Raw genomic sequence first — 27,345 nt, 5'->3', positions numbered from 1 at the left:
GTGCTTCAAACTCCTAGCAGGCGGGGCGTTAGTGACAGATGCAAAAGAATCGATGGATTCTATTCCGTCCTGACCGAGAACCGACAGCTGAATTCTGCGTGCTGTGACAGAGCATATGCAATCGTTTTCACTGAGAGGATGGGAGGTAGCCACTGACAACGGTGAAACCCTTGCTTAAGCTTGCCATGGAAAGGAGTAAGAAGGATTGGATGAAGACAGTAGGAAAGCAGAGAGACGGAAGGGAAGGCATCTTCATGCGCTTATCTGAAGTTCCTACAAATGAATTACATAAGTATCTCTATCTTTACCTTTTTGTTATTTTCATTCATCACCATTACCATTTGAGTTTGCCTGACTAAGATTTACAAGATGACCATAGCTTGCTTCAATACTAACAATCTCCGTGGGATCGACCCTTACTCGCGTAAGGTTTATTACTTGGACGACCCAGTGCACTTGCTGGTTAGTTGTGCGAAGTTGTGTAATGCCATGGTATTGAACACCAAAGTTTTTGGGGTTCATGTCCGGGGATTATGAGAGTTGTGAAAAAGTATTGTTCACAATTTCGCGCACCAGCTAGGTGGGAGACAACCTACCATGGTATGATCGTCCCTTTTCAGTTTTAATTCTAATATGTTTTGTTTTTTTTTTTTGAATTTTTATTGAACCTGGAATCATGCATAGCATTCATATTAAGCATTGCACTCTGCATACTGCATAATAAAAAAAATCTGCATGCGACGCGAGCGCGTCGCTGACGCGTCCGCGTCACCAGTGCGTTTTCAAGAAAGGATAATTGAATAGAGAGTCATGCGAGAGCGTGGCTGGAGGCGTGCCTTTGGCACAAATTGATCCACGCGACCGCGTCGCTGACGCGTCCGCGTCATGTGGGAACAATGCCTCCCACGCGTCCGCGTCACCCACGCGAATGCGTGCCTCAAATTCGACGTAAAAAAAGGGTATGGCCGAAAGTTGTGCTAGAATTGGGCTAGACTCGTGCTAGCAGCACAAGCCCTGCCACGCGACCGCATCACCCAAAATCTTGGCAAAATGAGTTTCAAACAGAAAGTTGCGCGAGCATGCGGCTGCACTCGCGCTAGTGGCACGATTTCACTCACGCGATCGCGTGCCTCACGCTGCCGCGTCAGTTGACAATAGCGCCAACCGCGCGAACGCGTCCCTCACGCGTTCGTGTCGCTTGCGCCGCACAACTTATCCAGAGCCACCAAATATCTTATCTTTTCTTCCCTATATCTACTTCTTTTCTTCCCTTCTTATTTTTTTTCTTCTTTCTTCTTCCTTTTCTTACTTTCTTCTTCTCATCTCTCTTCACTTCCATTTAATTTATTTGCATAGTTTCATTCATTGCATTATCTTCATTGGTGTTAGATATTTATTTAATTTGCTTGTGGATTATTCAAAGAATTTTTTGACAATTATATAACTTTAAAAAAAAAAGGTTGCTTGCATGTTCAATTTAATACTTTCAATGACTTATTTACCATGCATGCTGTGTGTTTGTGAAAAAGCCCATATGGCATCATGCACTTTTCTACATTATTCTATTTAATGCCTGCTTTTCACAAATTCCATTTATTATTATATTAATTGATTTTAATTGTCAATACAAACGTGATAGTTTGTTTCGGAGTGATGCTTGATCTATGCTACTCTTGCCCTTGTTGGCATGTCAATAAACATCCTGCATCTACTTACCCTTTAATTAACTTATTCTATTCCATTTGTTGAACTTTTCACATGTTGTCATGACCATGTGTAACCTTCATTGATCTATAGCGTGCATTGACTATCACTCACTCATTCCTCTTCCTTGCTCTATCTCTTAGAATTTAATTTACTTTCTCTTCCCTTTTTCAGAATGGCCACTAAGAAAGGCAAAGAGAAAGCTACCCCCAAAACCACCGGCAAGGAAAGGAACAAAAAGAGCACTAGCTGAGGAACCACAACCCGTCCACTTGCACATCTTAGCATGCACCGAGGACGGTGCAATCTTTAAGTGTGGGGAGGTCGATATCGATCTCCATGGGTTAGTTACTCTTCTATCTCAACACCAATGATTTATTTTTCTTGTTAGTTGTTGCATTTGCATATTTGATTGCATATTTGATTGCATATTTGATTGCATATTTATTTTCTTCTTCAAGGAATTTTTTATAGTATTTCACTAATTTGAATAAAATTTTTGAAAAACTTGTTTGAAGAAATCTTATTTTGGAACATGGTTTAAAGCTCGAACACACAAAACCAGTAAGATTTTGAACCTATTTGATTGGTTGCATTCTATCAACCAATATTTTATTTTTGATGTGTGTTTTTCTCTCTAAAATTGTGATCTTTGTCTTGCTTAATTCTATATTTCCATTATTTGATGTATGCATGCACTTATATGATTGAGGCCTTGTTTCACTGAGCTTACATACCCATATGGCCTTACCTTTTATTATCCTTTGCAACCCAATGTTGAGCCTATTTTACCCCTTGTTCTTTACTTTAGCTCATCACTAACTCTAAGCGGAAAACAATAATGTCCTTAATTTGAATCCTTGATTAGCTTAGACTAGTGAGAATGCTCATGAATTAAGTGTGGGGAAAAGTGGGTTTGAAAACGTTTGGTTTGGAATTGAGTATGTTAGACTTTGTGTGAAAATATGAAAAATGTTAAGAACATGTTTATGCATTCAAAACCTTAATCATATGCATTGAGAAGAATAAAAAAAAAGCAAGTAATAAAAGGGGACAAAATGCCCCAAAGTAAGTGTTGGTATCAATTCATATGTACTGAACTCAAATTTAGGATGCATGTATATGTGGAAAACACAGTTAATGGGAAGTTAGATTTTGTATTTTAATTAAATGGATTGTCTTAAGTTAGGTGGAAAGTTTATGTTAATTAAGGATTCAGATTTTAGTCCACTTGGCCAAAAACAATCCTACCTTGACCCTAACCCCATTACAACCCTTAAAAGACCTCTTCATTTGTGTATTGGTGCATTAAATTTTTGTTGATTGTTAGATGAAGAGCAAGCTATCGAAAGCAAGATTAGTAGAGAATTGAGAGAATTGACCCTAGACACTTGAGAGTTAGAGTGATATACACTACCAGTAAGGGTTCAGCGCTCAATTCTATGTTCCCTGCTTTCATGAGCTATCTTTTTCTTGCAAGTTATTTGCATTGTATTTTGTGATTTGAATTAGTGAAATCCAGTTCATATTTATTCTTGAAGGATTTATTTACTTTTTTCACCAAGTAGGTAGAAACATTTTACATGTAGTTGCATTCACATTCATAGATTGCATTGCATGAGTCTTGCTTTTCCCTACTCATTTATTTTGTTTCCTTGAGCTTAGCATGAGGACATGCTAATGTTTAAGTGTGGGGAGGTTGATAAACCACTATTTTATGGTTTATATTGTATTTAATTGAGTGGTTTTATCAAGCTTTCTACCCACTTATTCATAAGATTTGCATGATTTTACAATTCCTTCCTAGCTTAGTTCTATGATTGAAAACATGCTTTTTTGGTCTTGATTTAGCTAATCTTAATCCTCTCTTATTACCATTCGATGCCTTGATCTGTCTGTTAAGTGTTTCAGGCTTCATAGGGCAGGAATGGCTTAGAGAATAAAGAGGAAGCGTGCAAAAATGGAAGGAACACAAGGAATTGAGGAGATGACCAGTGAGAAGTCACGCGGTCGCATGGCTCACGCGACCGCGCGAAATGGAAGAAATCAGAGTGACGCGTTCGCGTGCCTGACGCGACCGTGCGGATTGGAAGCTGCACGAATGACGCGAAAGCGTGGATGACGCGCATGTGTAGTACGAGAAATGCTAAGTGACACGAACGCGTGGACGACGCAGACGCGTGACGTGCGCGATCTGCAGAATTATAAAAGTCGCTAACAGAGATTTTGGGCCGCATTTCAACCCAGTTTTCGGCCCAAAAACACAGATTAAAGTCAGAGAACTTGCAGAGACTCAACAGGCTTTCATAATTCACAATTTTAGTTTTGGATGTAGTTTTTAGAGAGAGAGGTTCTCTCCTCTCTCTTAGGATTAGGATTAGGATTCCTCTTAAAGGATTTAGGATTTCTTTTAATCACTTCAGGATTATTTCATCTTCATAATCAGGTTCAATGTTCCTTTTATTTATTTTCTCAATTTGATTTATGGATTCCATGTTAGGATTCATTTTCTTATTTAATATACATTATTGAGATGTTTTCAGATATATGATTTTAATTTAGCTTTCTACATTCCTGGCTTTAGTTAAGAAATCAGTAACTCTTGAGTTATCAAACTCAACGTGATCGATAATCGCTATCTTTGCTAATTAGCTTGAACTTCTATAATCCCAATATTTTTCTAGGAATTAACTAGGATTTGAAGATCAAACTAATTAGCCACTTGACCTTCCTTCGCACCAGCAGAGGTTAACTAAGTGGAACTAAGATTCAATTTTCATCATCATTGATAAGGATAACTAGGATAGGACTTCCAATTTCTCATACCTTACCAAGAGTTTATTTTATAGTTATTTATTTATTTCGCTTATCATTTATCATACTTGTTCCTTATTTCTGAGACCCCAAATTTTACCTTTTTCATAGCCAATAATAAGAACATACCTCCCTGCAATTCCTTGAGAAGACGACCCGAGGTTTAAAGACTTCGGTTATCAATTTATTTAGGGGTTTGTTACTTGTGACAACCAAAACGTTTGTAAGAAAGGTTGATTGCTTGGTTTAGTAACTATACTTACAACGAGAGTTTACTATAACTTCTAAACCATCAATCTTCAGCTTCTTCAAAAAGCATGCAAAGTGGAGAACACATGAAAAAAGCCAAAGATGTGGATGCACCTATCCACGTGCACGCGCACTGGACGCACACGCGTGGATCGCGAAAACTCAAGGGACGCGCACGCGTACTGTATGCGTACGCGTCGATGCTGGCACGTGATTTTTCAGTGAAAACATGCCCAGCGAATTCTCAGAAGTTGTGGGGCCCAGGTTGCAACCAACTTTGGTGCCAAAATTCTTTAAAGGACCAAGGATTGGAGAGCAAAGGGGATTCCATCATTTTACACACATTAGGATTAGGATTAGTTAGTTTTAGAGAGAGAAGCTCTCACTTCTCTCTAGAATTAGGATTAGGTTTAGGTCAATAATCTTAGATCTAGGTTTTAATTCATGTTTTCATCTACTTCTACCTTTCAATTCTTTGTTATTACATTCATCTTTCTCTCATTCTTTTGTTGTAATTTCCTTTATGTTGTTCCTATACTTTGTTGTAGATACACTCTTATTCCTTCTCTTTTCTTTAAATTCAATTTGAGGTAATTCATAATAATTGTGTTCCTTTTGATTGTTGTTGTTAATTCTTTGCAGTATTGTTGTTAGATTCTATTCTTGTTGCAATTTTACTATGCTTATCTTTTGTGTCTTCCAAGTGTTTGCTAAAATGCTTGGTTGGATTTTAGAGTAGAATTTTATGCTCTTGGCTTGGAATGGTAATTTAGGAGCTCTTGAATTACTAATTTCTAAGTAATTGATGATTGGGATCCATTAACTCTAGTTCTCACTGATTGAATTAGTGAAGAATTAGGATTTATGGACTAGGATTGATATAGCTCATTTGACTTTTCTTTACTACTAGTTAGAGGATGACTTAATGGGATTGATCCTTGCCAATTCTCAAGTTGTGGTTGGTGATTAGGATAGAGATCATTGACCACCAACCCTTGCCAAGACCTTTTTAGCTATTAGAAGTTCCTTGCCATTTACATTTCTTGTCTCTCATCTCAAAACCCCAAAATATACCTCATAACCAATAACAAGACATTTTTTTTGCAATTCATAGAGAGAACGACCCGAGGTTCCAATACTTCGGTTATTACTTTTAGAAACAAACAATCTTTTGTTTGAAAGGATTATTGCTTGGTTTATAAACTATACTTACAACAAGATTTCATTAGTGAAATTCTAAACCATCAAAAATCCAATCATCAAAATGATGTCGTTGCCGGGGAATTGCAATGGTGTTATGTTATTGGTTAGCATTGTTCCCGATTCATGCTAGCATTGTGCCTCCCGCACAATCCAACCACGCATGCGCGCCACTTGCGCGTATGTGTCACCTCCCTAGTTTGCCATGCATGCATATGCGTGACCCACGCGTACGCGTCGCTCCCATTTCACCTCCTCCACGCCCACGCGTACATCACGTGTACACGTGGATCACCTTTTCTCAACACCCTTCCTTTCTTCTCTTCTTTCCACTTCTTTCCATTTTCTTTATTCTTCCTCTCTCCTACCCCGCATCCAACACTTCCAAACACCATCTATAAGCAATTCTTTTAGTTAGTTAGTTAAGTGTTTAGTTAGTTTAATTTTCATTTGAAATTCTTGTTTTTCATTATAAGTGTTGGATTATTGATTTTGTTTAATGCATATTGCTGCTTATTACTAACGAAATGCTATTTTAGCATAATAATTTTGTTATTCGTTAGTGGATTATATTGTAGAGGTTATATTTTGATACTTGGTCTTGATTCCTTCATGCTTCATTTTGTGAATACCAAGTACATAAAGAATTGCCTTTAAGCATGTTTAATCTTTTTGAATTGCATGATTTGGCAACCATTTGATTTGAATCCCTTTTCTTTGATTGGGCAATCTCTTGATGGATGATGTTGTGCATTTACCTTAATGCATTGTGTTTCTTGAGTATATGCATCCATATGTTAGGGCTTAAATGCTCTCATACTTCTTTAATGCTTGTTTTACCTTACAAGTTTACTTAAAGCATCTTAAGCATATTAGGATGAGTGTAGTGCATGCTTCTTTTGTGACACCGCTTTTTATGCTAGTGTGTATTCTAAACCACGTGCAATTTAAAATTCACACACCTATTTGTCATTAATGTCACACTAATTCACTCACTCGGAACATCGCCGTACCCCCTTGCTCATCTTTGAATGCATCGAGGACGGTGCAAACTTTTAAGTGTGGGGAGATCGTCCGACCAATCGGCGATTTTGGGTGACAAATTTCTATTCCCAACACTTTTGCATATCATTTTTAGTTCTCTTAGGATTTCTAGTGGCATTTTCTTATTTTGCATATATACACACAATAAGCTTAGTCAAAATAAGAGATTTTTCAAGATTTCTATCTATAGAGGACCTCAATTGATTTGAGTGAAAACTTTTCATAGAACTTGCTTGAAATATATATAATGTGGATCATGTTTTTGAAGCTAAGAACATAAGCTTGTGAGTTTTGAGGCTAATGGTGTGGTTACATCTTATAACCACTTATTTTCCTTCTTGTGTGCAATTGTTCTCTTTCTATGATTGTAATCTTTGATTTTTTTTAATTCTATATGTCCATTATTCCTTATATTCATGCACTTATATGATTGAGGCCATTGTTTCATTAGCTCACTTACCCAAATAGCCTACCTTTTACTCTCCATTGTTAACCAATTTTGAGCCTACGCTTAACCCAATTGTTCTTTATTTTAGCACATTACAAGCCTAAAAGCGAAAAACAATAATTTTCCTTTATTTAGATCTTTGATTAGCTTAGGCTAGTGTGTAAGTATCATTCAAGTGTGGGGAAACTCGGGACATTGGTTGGGATAAAAGGAATATTTTTGTTTTTGTTGTAAATATTGGGAACTGGGTACATACTCATGTATTAATCAAATGTTAGACCTTATGCATTGATGTTCTTGTGTATTGCTTGAAAGAAAGAAAAAAATATATATGAGAAAAACAAAAGAAAAAAAATGTGAAAAAGAAAAGAAAAGAAAAGAAAAGAAAAGAAAAAAATAGGAAAAGAAAGAAAAATAAGAGTAATAAAAAGGGGACAAAATGCCCTAAAGTCAAGTCCAATAAAAATGAATGCATATGAGTTGTAATCAAGAAAAGAATGCATGAGTATGTGAAAAAGTGAGAAGAATGGGTAGTTAGGTTAGCTTTGAATTGTATAGGTTGTCATAGGTTAGGTGGAAAGTTTAAGTTGATCAAAGATTCAAATATCAAGTCCACTTGACCAAATATGCATCCTACCTTGACCCTAACCCCATTACAACCTACGAAAAGACCTCATGATAATTGTATGCATGCACGGAATAAGTGTTGATTGTTAGAAAAAAAACATCTTGGAAAGCATGATTAGGGGAGAATTGAGTGAATCAACCCTAAACACTTGAGCGAATAGAGTGCAAACACTTCCGGTGAGGGTTCGATTGCTCAATTACATATTTTCACCTATGATCATCACTTTTCTTTCAAGTTTGTAAAACCTTTAATAATAACTCAATTCAATTGTGGTTTGGCCTGGGTGTTAATGCCTTTAGCCCTAGTGCTTATATTGGTTTTCTTGGGAATTGATTTATTTTGACCAAGCAATTGCATTCATGTAGATAGTTGTATATAGTTTAGGATGCACTTAGTTAGTTTACATTGAATAAATGTTGATACCCTTTGCCTCTCTCCTAGTTCAAGCATGAGGACATGCTTGGTTTAAGTGTGGGGAGGTTGATAAACCCATTTTTAGGGTTTATCTTGTAGTAATTCTAGGGGATTTTATCACCTTTTACCTACATTTATCCAAAGAAATAGCATGGTTTTGTGACCCTCCCTTAATTTGTGCTTAAATGTGAAAACATGCTTTTAGACCTTTAATTTGATGATTTTTATTCACCATTGATTCCATTAGATGCCTTGATTTGTTTGTTAAGTGATTTCATATAGAAAAGGCTAGGGATGGACCAAAGGAGTGAGGAGGAAAGCATGCAAAGTGGAGAACACATGGAAAAAGCCAAAGATGTGGATGCACCTATCCACGCGCACGCGCACTGGATGCACACGTGTGGATCACGAAAACTCAAGGGACGCGCACGCATGCTGTATGCATACGCGTCGATGCTGGCACATGATTTTTAAGTGAAAACGTGCCCAGCGGATTCTCAGAAGCTGTGGGGCCCAGGTTGCAACCAACTTTGGTGCCAAAATTCTTTAAAGGACCAAGGATTGGAGAGCAAAGGGGATTCCATCATTTTACACACATTAGGATTAGGATTAGTTAGTTTTAGAGAGAGGAGCTCTCACTTCTCTCTAGAATTAGGATTAGGTTTAGGTCAATAATCTTAGATCTAGGTTTTAATTCATGTTTTCATCTACTTCTACCTTTCAATTCTTTGTTATTACATTCATCCTTCTTTCATTCTTTTGTTGTAATTTTCTTTATGTTGTTCCTATACTTTGTTGTAGATACACTCTTATTCCTTCTCTTTTCTTTCAATTCAATTTGAGGTAATTCATAATAATTGTGTTCCTTTTGATTGTTGTTGTTAATTCTTTGCAGTATTGTTGTTAGATTCTATTCTTGTTGCAATTTTACTATGCTTATCTTTTGTGTCTTCCAAGTGTTTGCTAAAATGCTTGGTTGGATTTTAGAGTAGAATTTTATGCTCTTGGCTTGGAATGGTAATTTAGGAGCTCTTGAATTACTAATTTCTAAGTAATTGATGATTTGGATCCATTAACTCTAGTTCTCACTGATTGAATTAGTGGAGAATTAGGACTTATGGACTAGGATTGATATAGCTCATTTGACTTTTCTTTACTACTAGTTAGAGGATGACTTAATGGGATTGATCCTTGCCAATTCTCAAGTTGTGGTTAGTGATTAGGATAGAGATCCTTGACCACCAACCCTTGCGCAGACCTTTTTAGCTATTAGAATTTCCTTGCCATTTACATTTCTTGTCTCTCATCTCAAAACCCCAAAATATACCTCATAACCAATAACAAGACATTTTTTTGCAATTCCTAGGGAGAACGACCCGAGGTTCCAATACTTCAGTTATTACTTTTAGGGGTTTGTTTTAGTGACAAACAATCTTTTGTATGAAAGGATTATTGCTTGGTTTAGAAACTATACTTGCAACAAGATTTCATTAGTGAAATTCTAAACCATCAAAAATTCAATCATCACGACGCGTACGCATGGGCGACGCGTATGCGTGACGGAGCCACGTGCTGTACGTATCAGAAATTGCTAGGGGTGATTTTTGGGCTGTTTTTGGCCCAGTTCTAAGCTTGAAAATAGAGATTAGAGGCTGCAGAGTGGGGGAATCAACCAGACACTTCTCATTCATTCACTTTTGACATTAGTTAGGGTTTTAGATGTAGTTTTCTAGAGAGAGAGAGAGGCTCTCTCCTCTCTCTAGGTTCTTAGGTTTGTAGGTTTATTTCTTCTCAAATTTCAGGTTCAATGTTCCTTTAATTTAGTTTTCTTCTACTTTTATTTATTCTATTACTTTAGTTTATCTTCTTCTCTTGTTAATTTCCCTTTTCCACCATTTTTATGTTTATGATCTCTTGTTACATTTGGTTTCTTTTAATGATATTTATGTTCTTTATGTTTATTGTTACTGTCTTTAATTGTTAGTCATTTATGTTTGCAATTGGTTGTTTAGATTTATTTTCCTTATTAGTTTTCTATGCTTTTATTTTGTGCCTACCAAGTGTTTGACAAAATGCTTGGAAGGATGTTAGATTAGATTTTTATCCTATTGGCTTTGGTTGAGTAATTGGTGACTCTTGAGTTATCAAACTCCTTTGTTGATTGATAATTAGAAGTTGCTAATTGATTTGAATTCCACTAAAGCTAGTCTTTCCTTAGGAGTTGACTAGGACTTGAGGAATCAAATTGATTCATCCACTTGACTTTCCTTCATAGTTAGAGGTTAACTAAGTGGGAGCAATGGATAATTCTTTGTCACAATTGAGGATGATAATGAGGATAGGACTTCTATTTCTCATTCCTTGCCAAGAGCTTTTCTAGTTGTTAGTTTAATTCTTGCAATTTACTTTTCTTGTTTCCTATCTCAAAACCCCAAAAATACTTCATAGCCAATAACAAGAACACTTTCCTACAATTTCTTTGAGAGATTACCCGATATTTGAATACTTCGGTTATTATTTTTAGGGGTTTGTTACTTGTGACAACCAAATTTTTGTATGAAAGGATTATTGTTGATTTAGAAACTATACTTACAACGAGAATTTATTGTAAAATTCTAGACCACGCAAAAATTCGTTCATCAACCACACCATAGGGCTTGACATCCACTACCTTAAAAGGACAATCCCATCTAGATCTCAACTTTTCGGGTATCAATCGCAACCATGAGTTGTACACAAGAACCTCATCACCTATCTTAAAGCTCTTCCTCCTTATATTTTGGTCATGGAATGTCTTGGCCTTTTCCTTATAAAACTTAGAATTATCATATGCTTCTAACCTAAGACATTCTAATTCCTCCAACTGGAGCTTATGTTCCATCCCCGCTCCCTTTAAATACGGATTGCAATGCTTTACCGCCCAATACGCCTTGTGTTAGATTTCAACTGGAAGATGGCAAGGCTTCCCAAAGACAATGCGGAAGGGGCTCATTCCAATTGGGGTCTTGTAGGCGGTCCTATATGCCCATAATGCATCTCCTAATCTGGAACTCCAATCCTTTTTTTGTGGGTTAACCACTTTCTCCAAGATTCTCTTGATCTCCTTGTTCGATACTTCCGCTTGCCCATAGGTTTGGGGGTGATAGGTTGTGGAAACTTTGTGAGAACCCCATACTATTTCATCAATGCCTCAATTTTTCTGTTGCAAAAATGGGTTCCTTGGTCGCTCACGATTGCTCGTGGCAACCCAAATCTACAAAAGATATTGTTTCTTAAAAATGAAGCAATGGTATTAGTGTCATCACAACTGGTAGAAATTGCTTCCACCCATTTTGAGACATAATCCACGGCTAGCAAAATATAGAAAAACCCATTTGAATTTGGAAATGGCTCCATGAAATATATGTCCCAAACATAAAAAATTTCACAGAAAATCATCGGTTGTTGGGATATTTCATCTCTTTGTGAGGTATTTTCAAATTTCTAGCATTGTTGACAAGATTTGCAAAATTGGTTGGCATCCCTAAATAAAGTGGGCCACCAGAATCCATAGTCTAGCACCTTCTTTGTCGTTCACTGCGGGCCAAAATGGCCCCCACATTCAGAAGAATGGCAAAATTGAAGGATAAACTTAAACTCGGATTCTGGTACACACTTCCTAATTACTTGGTCTGTCCCAAGCCTCCACAGATGTGGATTATCCCAAAGGTAGTACTTAGCATCACTCTCTAATTTATCCTTTTGATGCTTTAAAAATTGTGGGGAAAAAACACGAGCGACCAAGTAATTAGCTAATGGGGCAAACCAAAAAGCACTTTGAGATATTGCTTGCAAGGTATCTAAGGGAAATAAGTCGTTGATAGGAGTAGTGTCCACATTTAAATGTTCAAGCCGACTCAAATGGTCTGCTACCAGATTTTGGGACCTACTTCTAGCCTTGATCTCTAAGTCAAATTCTTGCAAAAGCAATATCCACCTAATTAGCCTAGGTTTTGACTCCTTCTTCTTCAACAAATATTTCAAAGCGGCATGGTCTGAATACACCACCACTTTAGAGCCTAGCAAATAAGGTCGAAACTTATATAGTGCAAAAACAATTCCTAAAAGCTCTTTTTTTGGTAGTGGTGTAATTCGACTAGGCCGAATCTAAGACTTTTGAAGCATATGCTATAGTGTAAGGAGCGTTACCATCGTGCTGTGCTAGCACAGCACCTACGGCGTAATTTAAGGCATCGCAAATGATCTCGAAAGGTTGGTTCCAATTTGGGCCTCGCAGAATAGGGGTTGTGGTCAACGCTTCCTTCAATTTGTCGAAAGCTTTTTTGAAATCCTCATCGAAATGGAAGTGCACATCCTTTTGAAGTAAACGGGAGAGGGGTAAAGCAACTTTGCTAAAATCCTTGAAAAACCGACGGTAAAAGCTTGCATGACCAAAAAAGGAACAGATCTCCCTCACCGAGAAGGGATAAGGTAAACTCGAAATGACATCAATCTTAATTGGATCGACGAAAATTCCGTCTCTAGATACAATGTGACCTAATACTGTGCCTTGCTTCACTATAAAATGACATTTTTTAAATTTCAATACAAGGTCACTATCAAAATATAAATACTAAAATATTTTTATAAATAGACATATATATTCATATGATTGTTTTTTGTTAAAAGATTAAATAATTTTTTTATTGTTCTGACTAAATATTTTTTAATTCTAATCTAATAATCATAAAATAAAACTATATTTCCAGAAAACAAATTGGAAATCCAGCATCACCCACGCACCATTCAGAGTAATGAAATTAATCCTAGTTTAATCGTCGTTTATGTCAAACCAATAACAAAGCAAAAGTCAAATTCAAACCCTACCCAATTACACCACCCTAAATAACCCCAGCTTCAAAAAATCCCATTTTTCATATACCAATTTGGATTCAAAACCAAATCACATAGTTTTCCCATGAAGTTAGTCAGGATCCGTCCTAACCTCTGTTCAGTTCTCCAATCAGAGGGTCCCTCCGCTCTACCGCGATGCCATGGGCCTTGGAAACTCTAATAAGCACATTGCTCATGGCACTTCTGGTGTCGTCGCCACATAGTGAAGCAGAGGCTCCAATTGATGAGTAATAATGGTTACAAGGGTGATTGAGTGAAGAAGGATTTGGTGCGTTTTATGCTTCTTACATGTGAAAGATATGAGAAGAGAACATGAACAAGTTTACAATTTGTTTCTGGAAATTTGGTTTTGCTTTTCGTTTTTCTGTTTTAAAATTATTAGACTAAGATCTGATTTTTTTTAATTATAAAACAATATTTTGATCATATCAATAAGAAGAGTTATTTGGTCTTTAATAAAAATAATCATAAGAATATATATAATTGTTTAAAATTATTTATAAAGATATTTTAGTATATATATTAATTTAATAGTTTTTAAAAATAAATAAATATTAAATAATGATCAAAAAATATAATTTATATATGACAATTTTTTTTATTTATTGTTTTATTATATCGATACGTAAAAATTAATTATCGCACCGAAAGATAAACACCAAACTTTATTATATTGATGAAAATGGAAATAATCCTTAAAAGTCAATTTCTATCCTACCCTATATACAAAAGAAGAAAGAGAAGTACCCTGCTTACCAAGCCATGCATCCACCTTATTCTAATGATCCGGTTTTTATATTCTCCACATAGAAGAACAATATATGAAATTAAAAACTAACAGTCAACAACGGACTAATGAGTCACGAACTACCCATGCCATATACAAAATCTTCTCAATCTCCCTTCTACATTTGTCACTTTTATTTTTACTTTTATTTAAGCCTGTTCTCACATTTGAAACCTTTCTATTCTATATGCGGATTCAAATGTTGAGGGGTAAGTTTGATCCAATTTAGAGTAACCAACCTCACTTCTCATCGCATTAAAAACAACCGAATGTCTTCCTCTCAATTTGGCAAAAGAAATTATTAAATAATAATGAAAAAAATATAGGTGTCTATGATACTGCTTCTTCTAAATACTTAAGATTTAAATTAATAAAAAGAAATACATAAACGGTTATATTTCTAATTCACTCTGCATGCAATAATTTTTTTTGGGTTTGTATAATTTTTATATAAATTTTCTTTTTCTTTCATTAGCCTTATACTAATTTTTTTTTTTTTTGAGGTTAACAAAAATCGAACACTAACTCTTTAGTTCATAGAAGTTTCAATATCATGCCATGATATAATTTTTTTCAAAAATTTAAGTTAATAATAGAAGACAAATAAATAGATATATCTCTAAATTCTAAGAAACAACTTTTAAGTAACTAACTTTTTGTCATAAAATTATAATTTTTTTACCTTTATTTTTAAAAATTTTAATATTTAAAATTTAAAATTTAAAAAATTAGCTGAAAAATTAATTTTCTAGCTGAATTCTGAAACTATTGATTTAGATATTTTTATATTTAATCATTTTTAAAATTATTTTAAATTGCATCAATTTTTTAAAAAACTAAACCTTATATTTTAAATAATTTTTTATATATTTTTTGAACAAATCAAGTTCGTAGTATTGCCATAGTGAAATATATAATACTGTACTTGCAGAAATCCATATTCCATTATTACTACTACCTACTCACCTATCTTAATTCTTTTTTTATTTTGGTGTCAATCTATCTTAATTTATGATATTACATTAAAATTTTCTAAATGTTTTTGTTATTTATTATAAAAAATATATATGTATGTTTAATATGATCTCAACAAAGCTAAAGCTAAGTGTCCAAGAGATTGCCATGTAGAATATATATGTTCTAAAGTACCAACATTACACTGGTATTTGAGTGGATAAATAAATAAAAAAAATATGCATGATCCAAACTTCCAAAACAACTCTGCCATTATTATTTCATTCTCTCTGAATGTGTGTTGTGAGTGAGTGAGTGACGCACGCACAAACCACGCAGTCTCGCATGCATGCATATGGGAGCAAATTAAACCACCGGTCCAAGTCAACTCTCTTTATTTCTTTTTGTCTTCAATTATTATTTATCCAAACCCTACCTACTCTGCATTGCGTTATTGGCCTTAAAGGAAGGAATTGAAGGTAGCTAGATAGAAAACATAATAATAATGAGAAAGCCATGCTGTGAAACCAACAAAGACATGAACAAAGGAGCTTGGTCCAAACAAGAAGACCAAAAACTCATTGACTATATCAACAAACATGGCGATATTTGCTGGCGTACCCTCCCTCAAGCTGCAGGTATATACAACGATTTGTTATAAAATATTTTTCATTTCTAAAATTTTGATACATTGTATGTAAATGTACTAAATCATCAATATGTGAAATTTTTAAGTAAAAGATATTATGAAATAAATAAAATATAATTCATATATAGAGTCAATAAGGCATATTAATTTTATATACTTTGATGCTCTTTTATTTTTGTAATTGCAATTTTGTATATAATTTGAATTAGATTAATCAATCTAAATAAAATACTGATTTAAAAATGAGTAATGCTATTACTAGGAGAGAATTAACTTTTTCATACATCATTAGTTAATTTTTAAAATAATTTTATTTATCTTAAATTTTAAATCCTAAATTATGAATTTGTAATTTTAAATATTAAATTATAAATTCTAAAATTAACTAATGTAAACCGATTTTTCTATACTTCCTCTTTAAGAATATATAATAACATGGTACACATTAAAAAAGACAAAAAAGTATGATTATGGGTTTTGTCCATTGATGTTTCGTTATACTAATGGATTTACTAGAATGTTTTTTAATTAGAAGCTTGCAAACGTGGGTATCATAGAAACTCCCATACATGGAAAAATAAAAGAACTATTTGTAGGTTGGAATAATATAATTAGGGGTTCGTTTTGATGCATATAAAGTAGTTCTACCTATATATCTGATTTAATGTAACACATTAAACATTAAGAATTAAGAAATTGTTGTTGATTAGGTCTATTAAGGTGTGGCAAAAGCTGTAGGCTAAGATGGATAAACTATTTGCGCCCAGACCTTAAAAGAGGCAACTTTGCTGAAGATGAAGAAGATCTCATCATCAAGCTTCATGCACTTCTAGGCAACCGGTGCGAATCTATAAGTATAATATAAATTCGGTCCTATTTCTTCTTAAATTTCTGTATATATGATTGGATATGGGTAAAAACCTTTTTTGTACCGTTAATAATACAAAACAACATAAATTGTTTTTTAATTATAGGTGGTCACTAATAGCGGGAAGATTGCCGGGACGGACGGACAATGAAGTGAAGAACTATTGGAACTCTTACATAAGAAGAAAGCTAATTAGCAAAGGCATTGATCCAAATAACCACCGTTTAATAACCCAAAAAAATCTAATCCCTACTCCACCCATTTCCGATTGTTCAAAATCATCATCTTCTGGCTTATTGAAGAAAAAAAACAAGAATAATGATGAGGCAACAACCAATAAATCCAATAACATTGACAACTATGGTTATCATCAAGTAGGCTCATCAGAAGAGGATGAGTCTAATAATAATAATAATAACAATAAAGGCTTATTATTGCCGGATTTAAACCTTGATCTCACTATCAGCATTCCTTCATCATCATCAGCTGAAAACAGCGATCTCAAACCAACAATTCATCATGAATCAAATTCTTCAGGGCGGGAACGGAACTTGATGATGGCTGGTAATTCCCCTCCAACTCTTCTTCTATTTCAGTAACCATCATCAATGTATATAGAAACGGATGAGCAAGATCATCACGCAAGCAAGCTAAGGGAATGGAAGCAATTCAAAATCAGATCAGCAAATATATATGCATGTAGAGACATATCTTGATGAGGATATGATAATTCAGATCAACATGCAACGTACTTTTATTGGTTCATGGTGACATGATTATTGTGCTAGAACCTAACTAGCTTAGCTTGCAATAGAATCATCATGTCATGATGACTGTGAAAATGAGAATGATCTATATATTTCCTAAACTCATTCATAAAAAGATTCCATTCTTAGCGGCAAAATGATAGATTTTTTAATCCATTATTGATTTACAGGGTTCTTATTTTTTTTAAAAATATAATTATTCATGTATTTTTTTTATTAATTTAAATTTTTTAAAAAAAATAATATCTTAATATGATATCAAAACTTTTACGATAAAAAAATTTAAAGTTTAATTTCTGTTATTTTACTAAAGAAAACTAATAAAATAAAATAATATCATGACCGTGTTAATATTTTTTATATTTTTGTAATGCAAAAATAATAAGATTGATGTATATACATAAGTTGGTTTTGGATGTGTTAGTGAATAGATAATACACAATAATCTTAGGAGACAAATTTTTTTAATCAACGTGAACTAATTTTTTAAAATATTCTTTTATTTATTTTAAATTTTAAATTTAAATTATAAATCCTTAATCCTAATATCTAATTATAAATTTTAAATCCTCAAAAATATACTAATAAAAAAATTTGGCTAACAACAACGACTAATTTAAAATTAGTTACATATGCTTTTTAATTTCTATTAGAGAATATGCAATATGCAATATAATCCAATTTGGACAATTTTTTGGTACGAAAGAAGTGAAGTTGACTAATGAGCATCAAAGGTATACCGCCAGAAAAATATGGACAAAATTTTACAGTACTAATGCTAGACATATACATATATGGTATAGTTTATGGTGGTCACAAGTTTTGGTGCCTATAGTGGTTATGGATTTTACAAAATGATATTTTTAACCAAATAAAATGAAAAATTGAAACACGTTTTAGTTTTATTAATAAATAATGACATGTTTATGAGTGTAAATAAAAGAAAAAAATTAGACCATTTATCATATTTTTTGACAAAAAAAAATGATCTATCGTTTTTTCTCGTCGTCGGAAATGAAATTGCTACCAATACCCAAAATTTAAAAAATGATAGTATCTAAAAATACTTACATTGCATTAATTTTTTTCTCACGTTAATAAATAATTATTTATATCTTTTATTTTTAATTAAAATAATTATTTTATTCTTCAATAAAAATTTTAAAATCTAAAGTTACTGTTATTAATTAAATTTTAATATTAGTAAAGTGAAATTTAAAATTATTAATTACAAAAAAGAAAAGTATAAGTAGATAATGAAAATATTAATGCAATGTAAGTATTTTTAGATACTATTATTTTTTAAATTTTGGACATTGGTAGCGACTTCATTTCCGACGACGAGAGAAAACGATCGATTATTTTTTTTGTCAAGAAATATGATAAATGGTCTAATTTTTTTCTTTTATTTACACTCATAAACATGTCATTATTTATTAACAGAACTGAAACGTGCTTCAATTTTTTATTTTATTTGATTAAAAATATCATTTTGTGAAGTTCATAACCACCATAGACACCAAAAATGTGATTACTAATAGTAGTAGAATCCAATCTCTAATAATAAAATTTGTTTAAAATAATTTTTTATTATTAATAGGATAAGATTATGAATCTAAGCTAATTAATTAATAAAATTAATTTACAATTCTACACGAATAGAAAAGTTCAGTATCAAATAAATACAAAATTAACATACCTGTGCCATTTAAATTAATTTTCAATACTAGCAACTAATAATATCCTAAATTTCTAATTCAAAATAATTCAATACACAAAAATAATTAATAAACAAATTAATAAAACTAAATTAGCAATTACATCATCAAAATAAATTCAATCACAATTATCAAACCAATTATACCAATTATCAAACAATGAAGTAAATAAGTAATGAAGCTACTAACTAACTAAGCAACGAAGTAACTAAGTAAATAGATATCGATTTCAGTGAATTATGAATGTACCAAGAGTCTAAGACTCAACTACTGAATTTCAGGAGACTGATACAAAATTGATAAACCAATATTCACCCGCAAGTATACCGGATCGTAATCAAGTAATAGCTTATTGAGAGTGAAGTCGATCCTACGAGGATTAAGAGATTAATTAACTTTAATCAATTGGTCATTCTAATCAAACAATCAGATTAAAAGGATTTGAGTGATCATTAGAGATCTTAACAGTAAAATAAATGACTGAAATATAAATAATAAAAAATTAAATGACTGAAACTAAAGAGCAGAAAGTAAAAAACTAGAAATTTAAAATGCATAAACATAAATTATAGTAATGTAAATGCTAAAGAATAACTGACAATGAAATTAAAGTGATGGAATGTGAAGGAAATTAGAGACAATGAATATTAAAGAGAAATAGCAATCAAGAAGGGAGTTAAAAGGAAGTAAAGAAATGCTTATGAATAAAAATTATTAGGGATTGGAGATGCTAGATCTTTCTGAATAAATGAATTTCTCTTTTCTCTTGTTTATGCAATGTTAGATTTCTGCTGGATCATAGGTAATTGGGTCCTAATTCCTTGATAATTCAATTTTTCTAGACATTATTAAATACCAATTCCTTGATCCAATGCTCATGAAAAGAGGTAAAGCTTGAATTCTAATCCCAAGCCATACAAATCCTAAGATCCCAATTTCAGAGTGATTACATGTCACAATATCAAGCTCTGAATCAAAATCAAATTCATTGTGAGAAGAGACTTTCAAACTGAATTACTATGATTCCTTTTCAAAGGTTCACATAGAATTTTAATAGATCCAATCCCTCTTTCAATTGAATTGGATCTTTGAAGATCGACATTAATTCATTTCAATCTAGCAGAGCTCCTCTCCCTAATGAATGAGGGGTTTAGTGGCTCATTGTTACACAGAAGCTAAAACTGGAAAACTAGAAAATAAAATTAAAAGCTAAGGAACAAGCAAAAAGTAAAGTGATGTAAAGCTCAAAAACCCAAAAGTTTCCAATCCTCTTTCAGTTCAAAACCCTCCCTATTTATACTATTTTTCTGCTCCTTAAGTGCCTTCAAAATCTGCTCTCGGAGTGGGCTTTTCTGGGCTTGGATTGGAGGCATTGAAAAAGGCCTTGGCGTTATTGCTTCCAAACGCCTCCTATTTCTGGCGTTGGTTGGATTGGGAGCCAGTTATATTGGGCGTTGTCACTTGTGCATCCATGCGTACGCATGTTAACTCGTGCGTACGCATCCTTGCAAAAACTTTCACCATGCGTACGCATTAAAGGTCGCGCGTACGCATGATAGTAAAATCTTCAAACCCAAGTGTCGCAAGCATTATCCTGAAATGATGCCAGTTCAACCTGGTGTTGCCAACGCTATCTCCACCTTCCAGGGATGTCCCTGGCGTTACCCAAACACGGCGCCAGTTTATATTGGGAGTTGCCAACACCCCCTTTGGTATTGATGTCATCTTGTTTACTTGTGCATACGCACAGATATGTGCGTGCGCACACTTCCTAAAACTTCCAGCTCCAAGATCGCAGGTGTTGTTTGAAGGTAATGCCAGTTATGGTGGGCGTTGCTAATGCCCAAAAATTCTTTCCAGGATAGTCTTGGCATTGTTTGAAGGTAACGCCCTTGTATTTTGGTGTTGCCAACGTTGGAACACACTCCTAGGGGCCTCTCATTAAGCATGGGCATTGTCTTGAAATAATTCCCTTATGTTGGGTGTTGTCTTGATGTACCTGGCGTTATTTGAGGGCAATGCTAGTTGAGTTGGGCGTTGCCAACGCCAGGGTCCACCTTCCAGGGTTTACTGAGGCGTTGTTTGAGAATAATGCCAGTATAAGCTGGTGTTGCCAACGCTAGGGAGTCAGCTCCAAGATTTTCTCATCAAGCATGGGCGTTGTTTCATGATAACCTGGTATAACTGGGCGTTGCCAATGGCACATTGCTTCCATAGTTTGCTTTCTTTGACGTAATGCCAGTATAAGTTGGCATTTCCAATGCCACCCTGCTCCCATGATGGGCGTTGTTTAAAGCGACGCCCCTTATGTTGGGCGTTGCAAACGCCCAAGTTGGCCTACACCAGGGCTCTGCTTCAGGGCTCTACTTCCCTGTCTCTGCTTCACCTATCATCAACCAAATAGAATACATCAAAGTTTGATATTTCATGGATCCATACAAGATATATTATCCTATTTCAATGCAATTAATCCTCTTGATCAACACATTCACTTAGCATCATTTATTGCATCAAATGACTCTTATATGTTCCTGAAATAGTCACAATTTTAATTCATGCTTGATGATCCATTACATGCAAGGATATTTCATGCAATCACTTGTTTATTAACTAGAAATTGTATGAAACAAATCTATAAACCATTTAAATTAGCTAACTAAACTAGCTAAGATGCACATGCATCACAACACCAAACTTAAAAATGTTGCTAGTCCTCAAGCAAGAACTAGAAAATTAAAAGAATAGAACATAAAAGTGGAAATGATTAAATAAGAGTGAGTCTTATTTGAAAGAATACCTTTATCCTAGTCAATGGGGTTCATCTTGCATTATGATTTTATTTATGACTCTTCTCTGGGTGAACCTTAAAATTTTAAGCTTCTAGGATAAAATACCCACTTGGACCTCAACTTGATTGACCTTATAAGACTTCATTATCACTATATAATCCTTGACTTATTTTCGTAAGTTCTTATTCATTTCAAGAGGTTCTTTGCTTTTATTTAAGTTTAAGTGTTTTGTCTTAAGGTGGCTCTTTAAGGTAAGCTTTCAATCAACACTCCCAAACCAGTTGGTTCAAGGTATTAGGTTGAGACACCCCTTAGGATATACTTGCTCAAGCCTCTTTCCTTAATGCATTCACACCACAAGCATATAACTTGAGAATTTTTCCTAGATAGTGGTGTCCAGAACCTTTTTGGGTTGCTAAATATTTTGTTACAAGGTGACTGAAGAACGGAAGATTGATGGTTTAGAAGTTATAATAAATTCTCGTTGCAAGTATAGTTTCTAAACCAAGCAATCAACCTTTCTTACAAATGTTTGGTTGTCACAAGTAACAAACCCAATAAAATTTATAAACTGAAGTATTCAAACCTCGGGTCATCTTCTCAAGGAATTGCAGGGAGGTATGATTTATTATTGGTTATGGAAAACAGTGTTTGGGTTTGAAAAGATTTTGAACAGGAGAAATGAATTGCAGGAATTAATAAATTAATAACTAATAAAACTCTTGGCAAGGTATGAAAACTGGAAGTCCTATCCAAGTTATCCTTATCAATGGTGATGAGAATTATATTTCTGCTACCATTAAATCAACCTCTAACTATGAAGGTCAGTTAAGTGGACAAATTAAATTAACGCCTAAAGTCCTAGTCAACTCCTTAAGGAAAGACTAGAGTTATAGGAATCTAAATTAATCAGCAAGAATAACGATTATCAATCACGATGAGTTTGATAACTCAAGAGTTACCAATTAATCAACCAAAGTCAAGAAAAGGGAAAAATCTAAATTATTTATATAAATCATGAGTCTGAAATACCTCAATTTATATCAGATAAAGAATATAGAAATTTATAGGCAATTAATCACGATGAGTTTGACAACTCAAGAGTCACCAATTAATCAACTAGAGCCAAGAATATAGAAAGCTAAATTAAAATCATAAATATCTGGAATACCTCAAATTATATTAATTAAGAAATCATAACATGAATGGTCCATAAACAAATAAGAGAGAAAATAAATAAAAAGAACATTGAACCTGTAATTGAAGAAGATAAAAATATTCCTAAGTCCTTTAAGAGGAGTCCTAATCCTAATCCTAAGAGAGAGGAGAGAACCTCTCTCTCTAAAAACTACATCTAAGTTGTGAAAAGTATGACTTATGAATGAATGTATGTTTTTTTGATGTATGGATGGATTCCCCCACTTTATAGCCTCTAATCTGTGCTTTTTGGGCCGAAAACTAGGTCAGAAACAGCCCAAAAATCACTGATTGCGAAATCTGGTATGTACAAGTCGCCGAAAAGTGACGCGGAGGCATCGTTCACACGTTTGCGTGGATTGAAATTCGCAGATGCGATGTGGGCGCGTCATCCACGCGTTCGCATCACCTAACTTCGGAGAAGCTATGGAAAATTATATTCGTTGCGAAGCCCCGGATGTTAGCTTTCTAACGCAACTAGAACCATCTCATTTGATTTTTTGTAGCTCAGGTTATGATCGTTTGAGTGCGAAGAGGTCAGGCTGGACAGCTTAGCAATTTCTTCAACTTCTTGTATTCCTTCCACTTTTGCATGCTTCCTTTCCCATCCTCTAAGCCATTCCTGTCCTTTAATCTCTGAAATCACTTAACACACATATCAAGGTATCAAATGGTAATAAGAGGGGATTAAACATAGCAAAATTAAGACCAAAGAAGCATGTTTTCAATCATAGCACCAAATCATGAAGAAAATGTAAAACATGCGAATAGTATGAATAAGTATATGAAAGATTAATAAAATCCACTCAATTAAGCACAAGATAAACCATAAAATAGTGGTTTATCAACCTCCCCACACTTAAACATTAGCATGTCTTCATGCTTAGCTCAAGAGAAGCTATAAAGGTGTGAAGAGGAATGATAGAGAGTATGCAATGCAACCTATCTATGTGAATGCAACTACATGCAAAATGTTTCTACCTACTTGGTTAAAAGTAAATAAATTCTCCAAGACAAATATGAATCAAATTCTACTAATTCAAATTACACAATAAAAAGCAAGTAAACTTGTAAGAAGATAGTTCATGAAAGCAGGGAACATAAAATCAAGCATTGAACCCTCACTGGTAGTGTATATCATTCTAATCTCTCAAGTGTCTAGGGTTAATCACTCTACTCTTCCCTAATCATGCTTTCTAAACTTTGTTCTTCATCTAACCAATTAACAAATATTTAGTATACCCATGCACACATCATAAGGTCTTTTCAAGGTTGTAATGGGGCCAAGGCAAGGGTGAGGATATATGTATGGCTAAGTGAGCTATAAATTGAATCTTTGAGTAATCTGAGCTATCACCTAACATACATACATTCTATATAACTTCTAAAATCATGTCTAGCTACCCATAATTCCCACTTTTATATCATATACTCACATATCAACTTTTCTTTTAATTTGTGTCACATATGCATTGATCTTTTATCAACTTAACATTGGGATAATTTTGTCCCCTTATTTATTTATTTATATTATATATATTTTTCTTTCTTTTTTTCTATAGAGACATAAAAACTAAAATAACATATCAATGTATATGGAATTTTTTTTTTGCAGTATGCAGAATGCAATGCTAATATGAATGTTATGCATGATTCCAGGTTCAATCAAAACTCAAAAACAGACTAAGATTAAAACTGAAAAAGGAACGATCATACCATGGTGAGTTGTCTCCCACCTAGCACTTTTAGTTAAAGTCCTTAAGTTAGACATTTGATGAGCTTCCTGCTATGGTGGCTTGTGCTTGAATTCGTCCAGAAATCTCCACCAGTGTTTGGAATGCCAGCATCCTCCGGGGTCCCAAACAAGGTACGTAAAGCCGTTAGGTGAGTTCAAATAGGCTTCAAGGTTCCCGGGGTGTTGAATGTCAGAGTAGATTCCAGGATCCCAAACTCTACTTTTACACCCATCTTTGTCTTGATCTGCATTTTTCCAGTCGGGTGGTAAGTAATCTGAATTCTCACTACAGTGACCAAACAGCTTCCGAGATCCTTTCGATTAAACTTGACGCCAATCCTTGCACCTTAAATTGAAGTGTGAAATCTCATTTAATCTTGCATACCAGTGCTGAGTGCGAGTCATTTCCCTTTTGCTGTTAAAGCCGCAAAGAGCTCTAAGCTGGCCATCTGTTTCAAGCAAACCATATTGAAGTGGAGAATTGAAGATAAAGGTCAAGGATTTTACCCACTTGAAGTTTGTGTTGGGTGGTAATGGCCTTGGGATCAGTGTTTTCAGTGGTTCTGCAAGCTTTACTCCCTTGTGGTCTTCTGTGAATTCCGCCACTTCTTTGCAAACTTCTGCAACTTCAACCATGTCTTGATCAAAGTCTTCGATATCTTTCTCATCACTTGAGTCATAATTGGGAGGTTGAGAAAAGTCTACCTCTGCATCATCTTCGTATTCACTTGGGGAAGATTCGTCCATCTCAAAGAATTCACTTGCGGATGCAAGTTCATTACTAAGAGAACTTGACTTGTGATTATAATCATCAAGGAAACATGCATCTTGGGTTATTCCATCCAATTCCTCATAAGATACCTGCCTTGGGGGTTGTGCACTGTCCTCCTTAGCATCAATTGTAACGTCCTCGACGGAATTCTCCACAACTCTAGATTCCTGTGGAGGTTCGGCATCTCCTAAATCTTCGACCAACTCTTCTTCTTCTATAACGACAGCTTCCTCTACTTGTTCTAGTACAAAGTTATTCTCTATACTGTCCACTGGAGTTTCTATTATCTCCTTCATGTTGCGTTTTTCATTAGATTCTCCACATGAAGCCATGGGGGTTTGTTGGGTGTCCGAACGTCTGGAAGATAATTAATTTATTACCTGCTCCAGTTGATGAAGGGTTGTATTAAATTGGTCTACTGATTCTTCGAAGCGAACCTGTGATTCTTGGCTTGATGGATATGGACATGGTGCATAGGGGAGTGGTGTTTCTTGGGAGTAATTGGATTGGCTTTGGGGTGGATAAGGATCATACGGTGGCGAATGGCAAAAAGAAGCTTGTGAGTGTGGTGGTTCAAAGCTATGTTGAGAGGATGGTCTCTGAGCATAGGGTGGGGCTTGTTGGTAGCTACAAGGGGGTCCACCATATCTATCAGTTTGGTATGCATTGTAGAATGGTCTCTATCCATGATATCTAGGAGGGTGTTGTTGCCTAAAGGGTTGATCAGATCCTCTGGGCTCCATCCATCTTTGATTGCTTAGACCTTAATGTATAGTCCTGTTATAGCTTCCATTCCTTTCAACAAAATTAGAACCAATAAGAATTCATAGTAGTTATCAGAAATAAGAAGGGAAAACAAAAACAAATAAACAAGTAAAAGAAAAATATTTACAATAACCAATAATAAGCCACACATTTGCAATTCCCCGGCAATGGCGCCATTTTGAAGAATTGAAGATTGATGGTTTAGAAGTTATAATAAATTCTCGTTGCAAGTATTATTTCTAAACCAAGCAATCAACCTTTCTTACAAACGTTTGGTTGTCACAAGTAACAAGCCCAATAAAATTTATAAACCGAAGTATTCAAACCTCGGGTCGTCTTCTCAAGGAATTGCAGGGAGGTATGATTTATTATTGGTTATGAAAAACAGTGTTTGGGTTTGAAAAGATTTTGAACAGGAGAAATGAATTGCAGGAATTAATAAATTAATAACTAAGAAAACTCTTGGCAAGGTATGAAAACTGGAAGTCCTATCCTAGTTATCCTTATCAATGGTGATGAGAATTATATTTCTGCTACCATTAAATCAATCTCTAACTATGAAGGTTAGTTAAGTGGACAAATTAAATTAACGCCTAAAGTCCTAGTCAACTCCACAAGGAAAGACTAGAGTTATAGGAATCTAAATTAATCAGCAAGAATAACGATTATCAATTACAATGAGTTTGATAACTCAAGAGTTACCAATTAATCAACCAAAGCCAAGAAAAGGAAAAAATCTAAATTATTTATATAAATAGGAGAAAGCAATCATGAGTCTGAAATACCCCAATTTATATCAAATAAAGAATATAAAAATTTATATGCAATTAATCACGATAAGTTTGGTAACTTAAGAGTCACCAATTAATCAACCAGAGCCAAGAATATAGAAAACTAAATTAAAATTATAAATATCCGGAATACCTCAAATTATATTAATTAAGAAAATC

The 27,345-nt window shown here is 34.3% G+C and overlaps 1 protein-coding gene across 1 annotated transcript; it reads left to right on the top strand.

Moving 5' to 3' along the window:
- Nucleotides 1–15,612: 15,612 nt before the first annotated feature.
- LOC107484230 (transcription factor MYB8) lies at nucleotides 15,613–17,542 on the top strand. The gene is made up of 3 exons (XM_016104848.3): nucleotides 15,613–15,773; nucleotides 16,495–16,624; nucleotides 16,759–17,542. Exons 1-3 carry the CDS (start codon nucleotides 15,641–15,643, stop codon nucleotides 17,249–17,251), a joined length of 756 nt encoding a protein of 251 aa, XP_015960334.1. The 5' UTR covers nucleotides 15,613–15,640; the 3' UTR covers nucleotides 17,252–17,542.
- Nucleotides 17,543–27,345: the final 9,803 nt, after the last annotated feature.

Source organism: Arachis duranensis, chromosome 4 (assembly GCF_000817695.3).
Source record: "Arachis duranensis cultivar V14167 chromosome 4, aradu.V14167.gnm2.J7QH, whole genome shotgun sequence".
Lineage (NCBI taxonomy): Eukaryota > Viridiplantae > Streptophyta > Magnoliopsida > Fabales > Fabaceae > Arachis > Arachis duranensis.
Note: the sequence above shows the minus strand (reverse complement) of the source record. Positions and strands in the feature narration are given on the sequence as shown.

Bases quoted from the DNA above. Each gene is read 5' to 3' on its own strand.
- LOC107484230 (XM_016104848.3), top strand. From the start codon at position 15,641: ATGAGAAAGCCATGCTGTGAAACCAACAAAGACATGAACAAAGGAGCT. The intron at 15,774-16,494 runs GTATATACAACG...GTTGTTGATTAG, and splicing joins TACCCTCCCTCAAGCTGCAG to GTCTATTAAGGTGTGGCAAA. The intron at 16,625-16,758 runs GTGCGAATCTAT...TTTTAATTATAG, and splicing joins CATGCACTTCTAGGCAACCG to GTGGTCACTAATAGCGGGAA.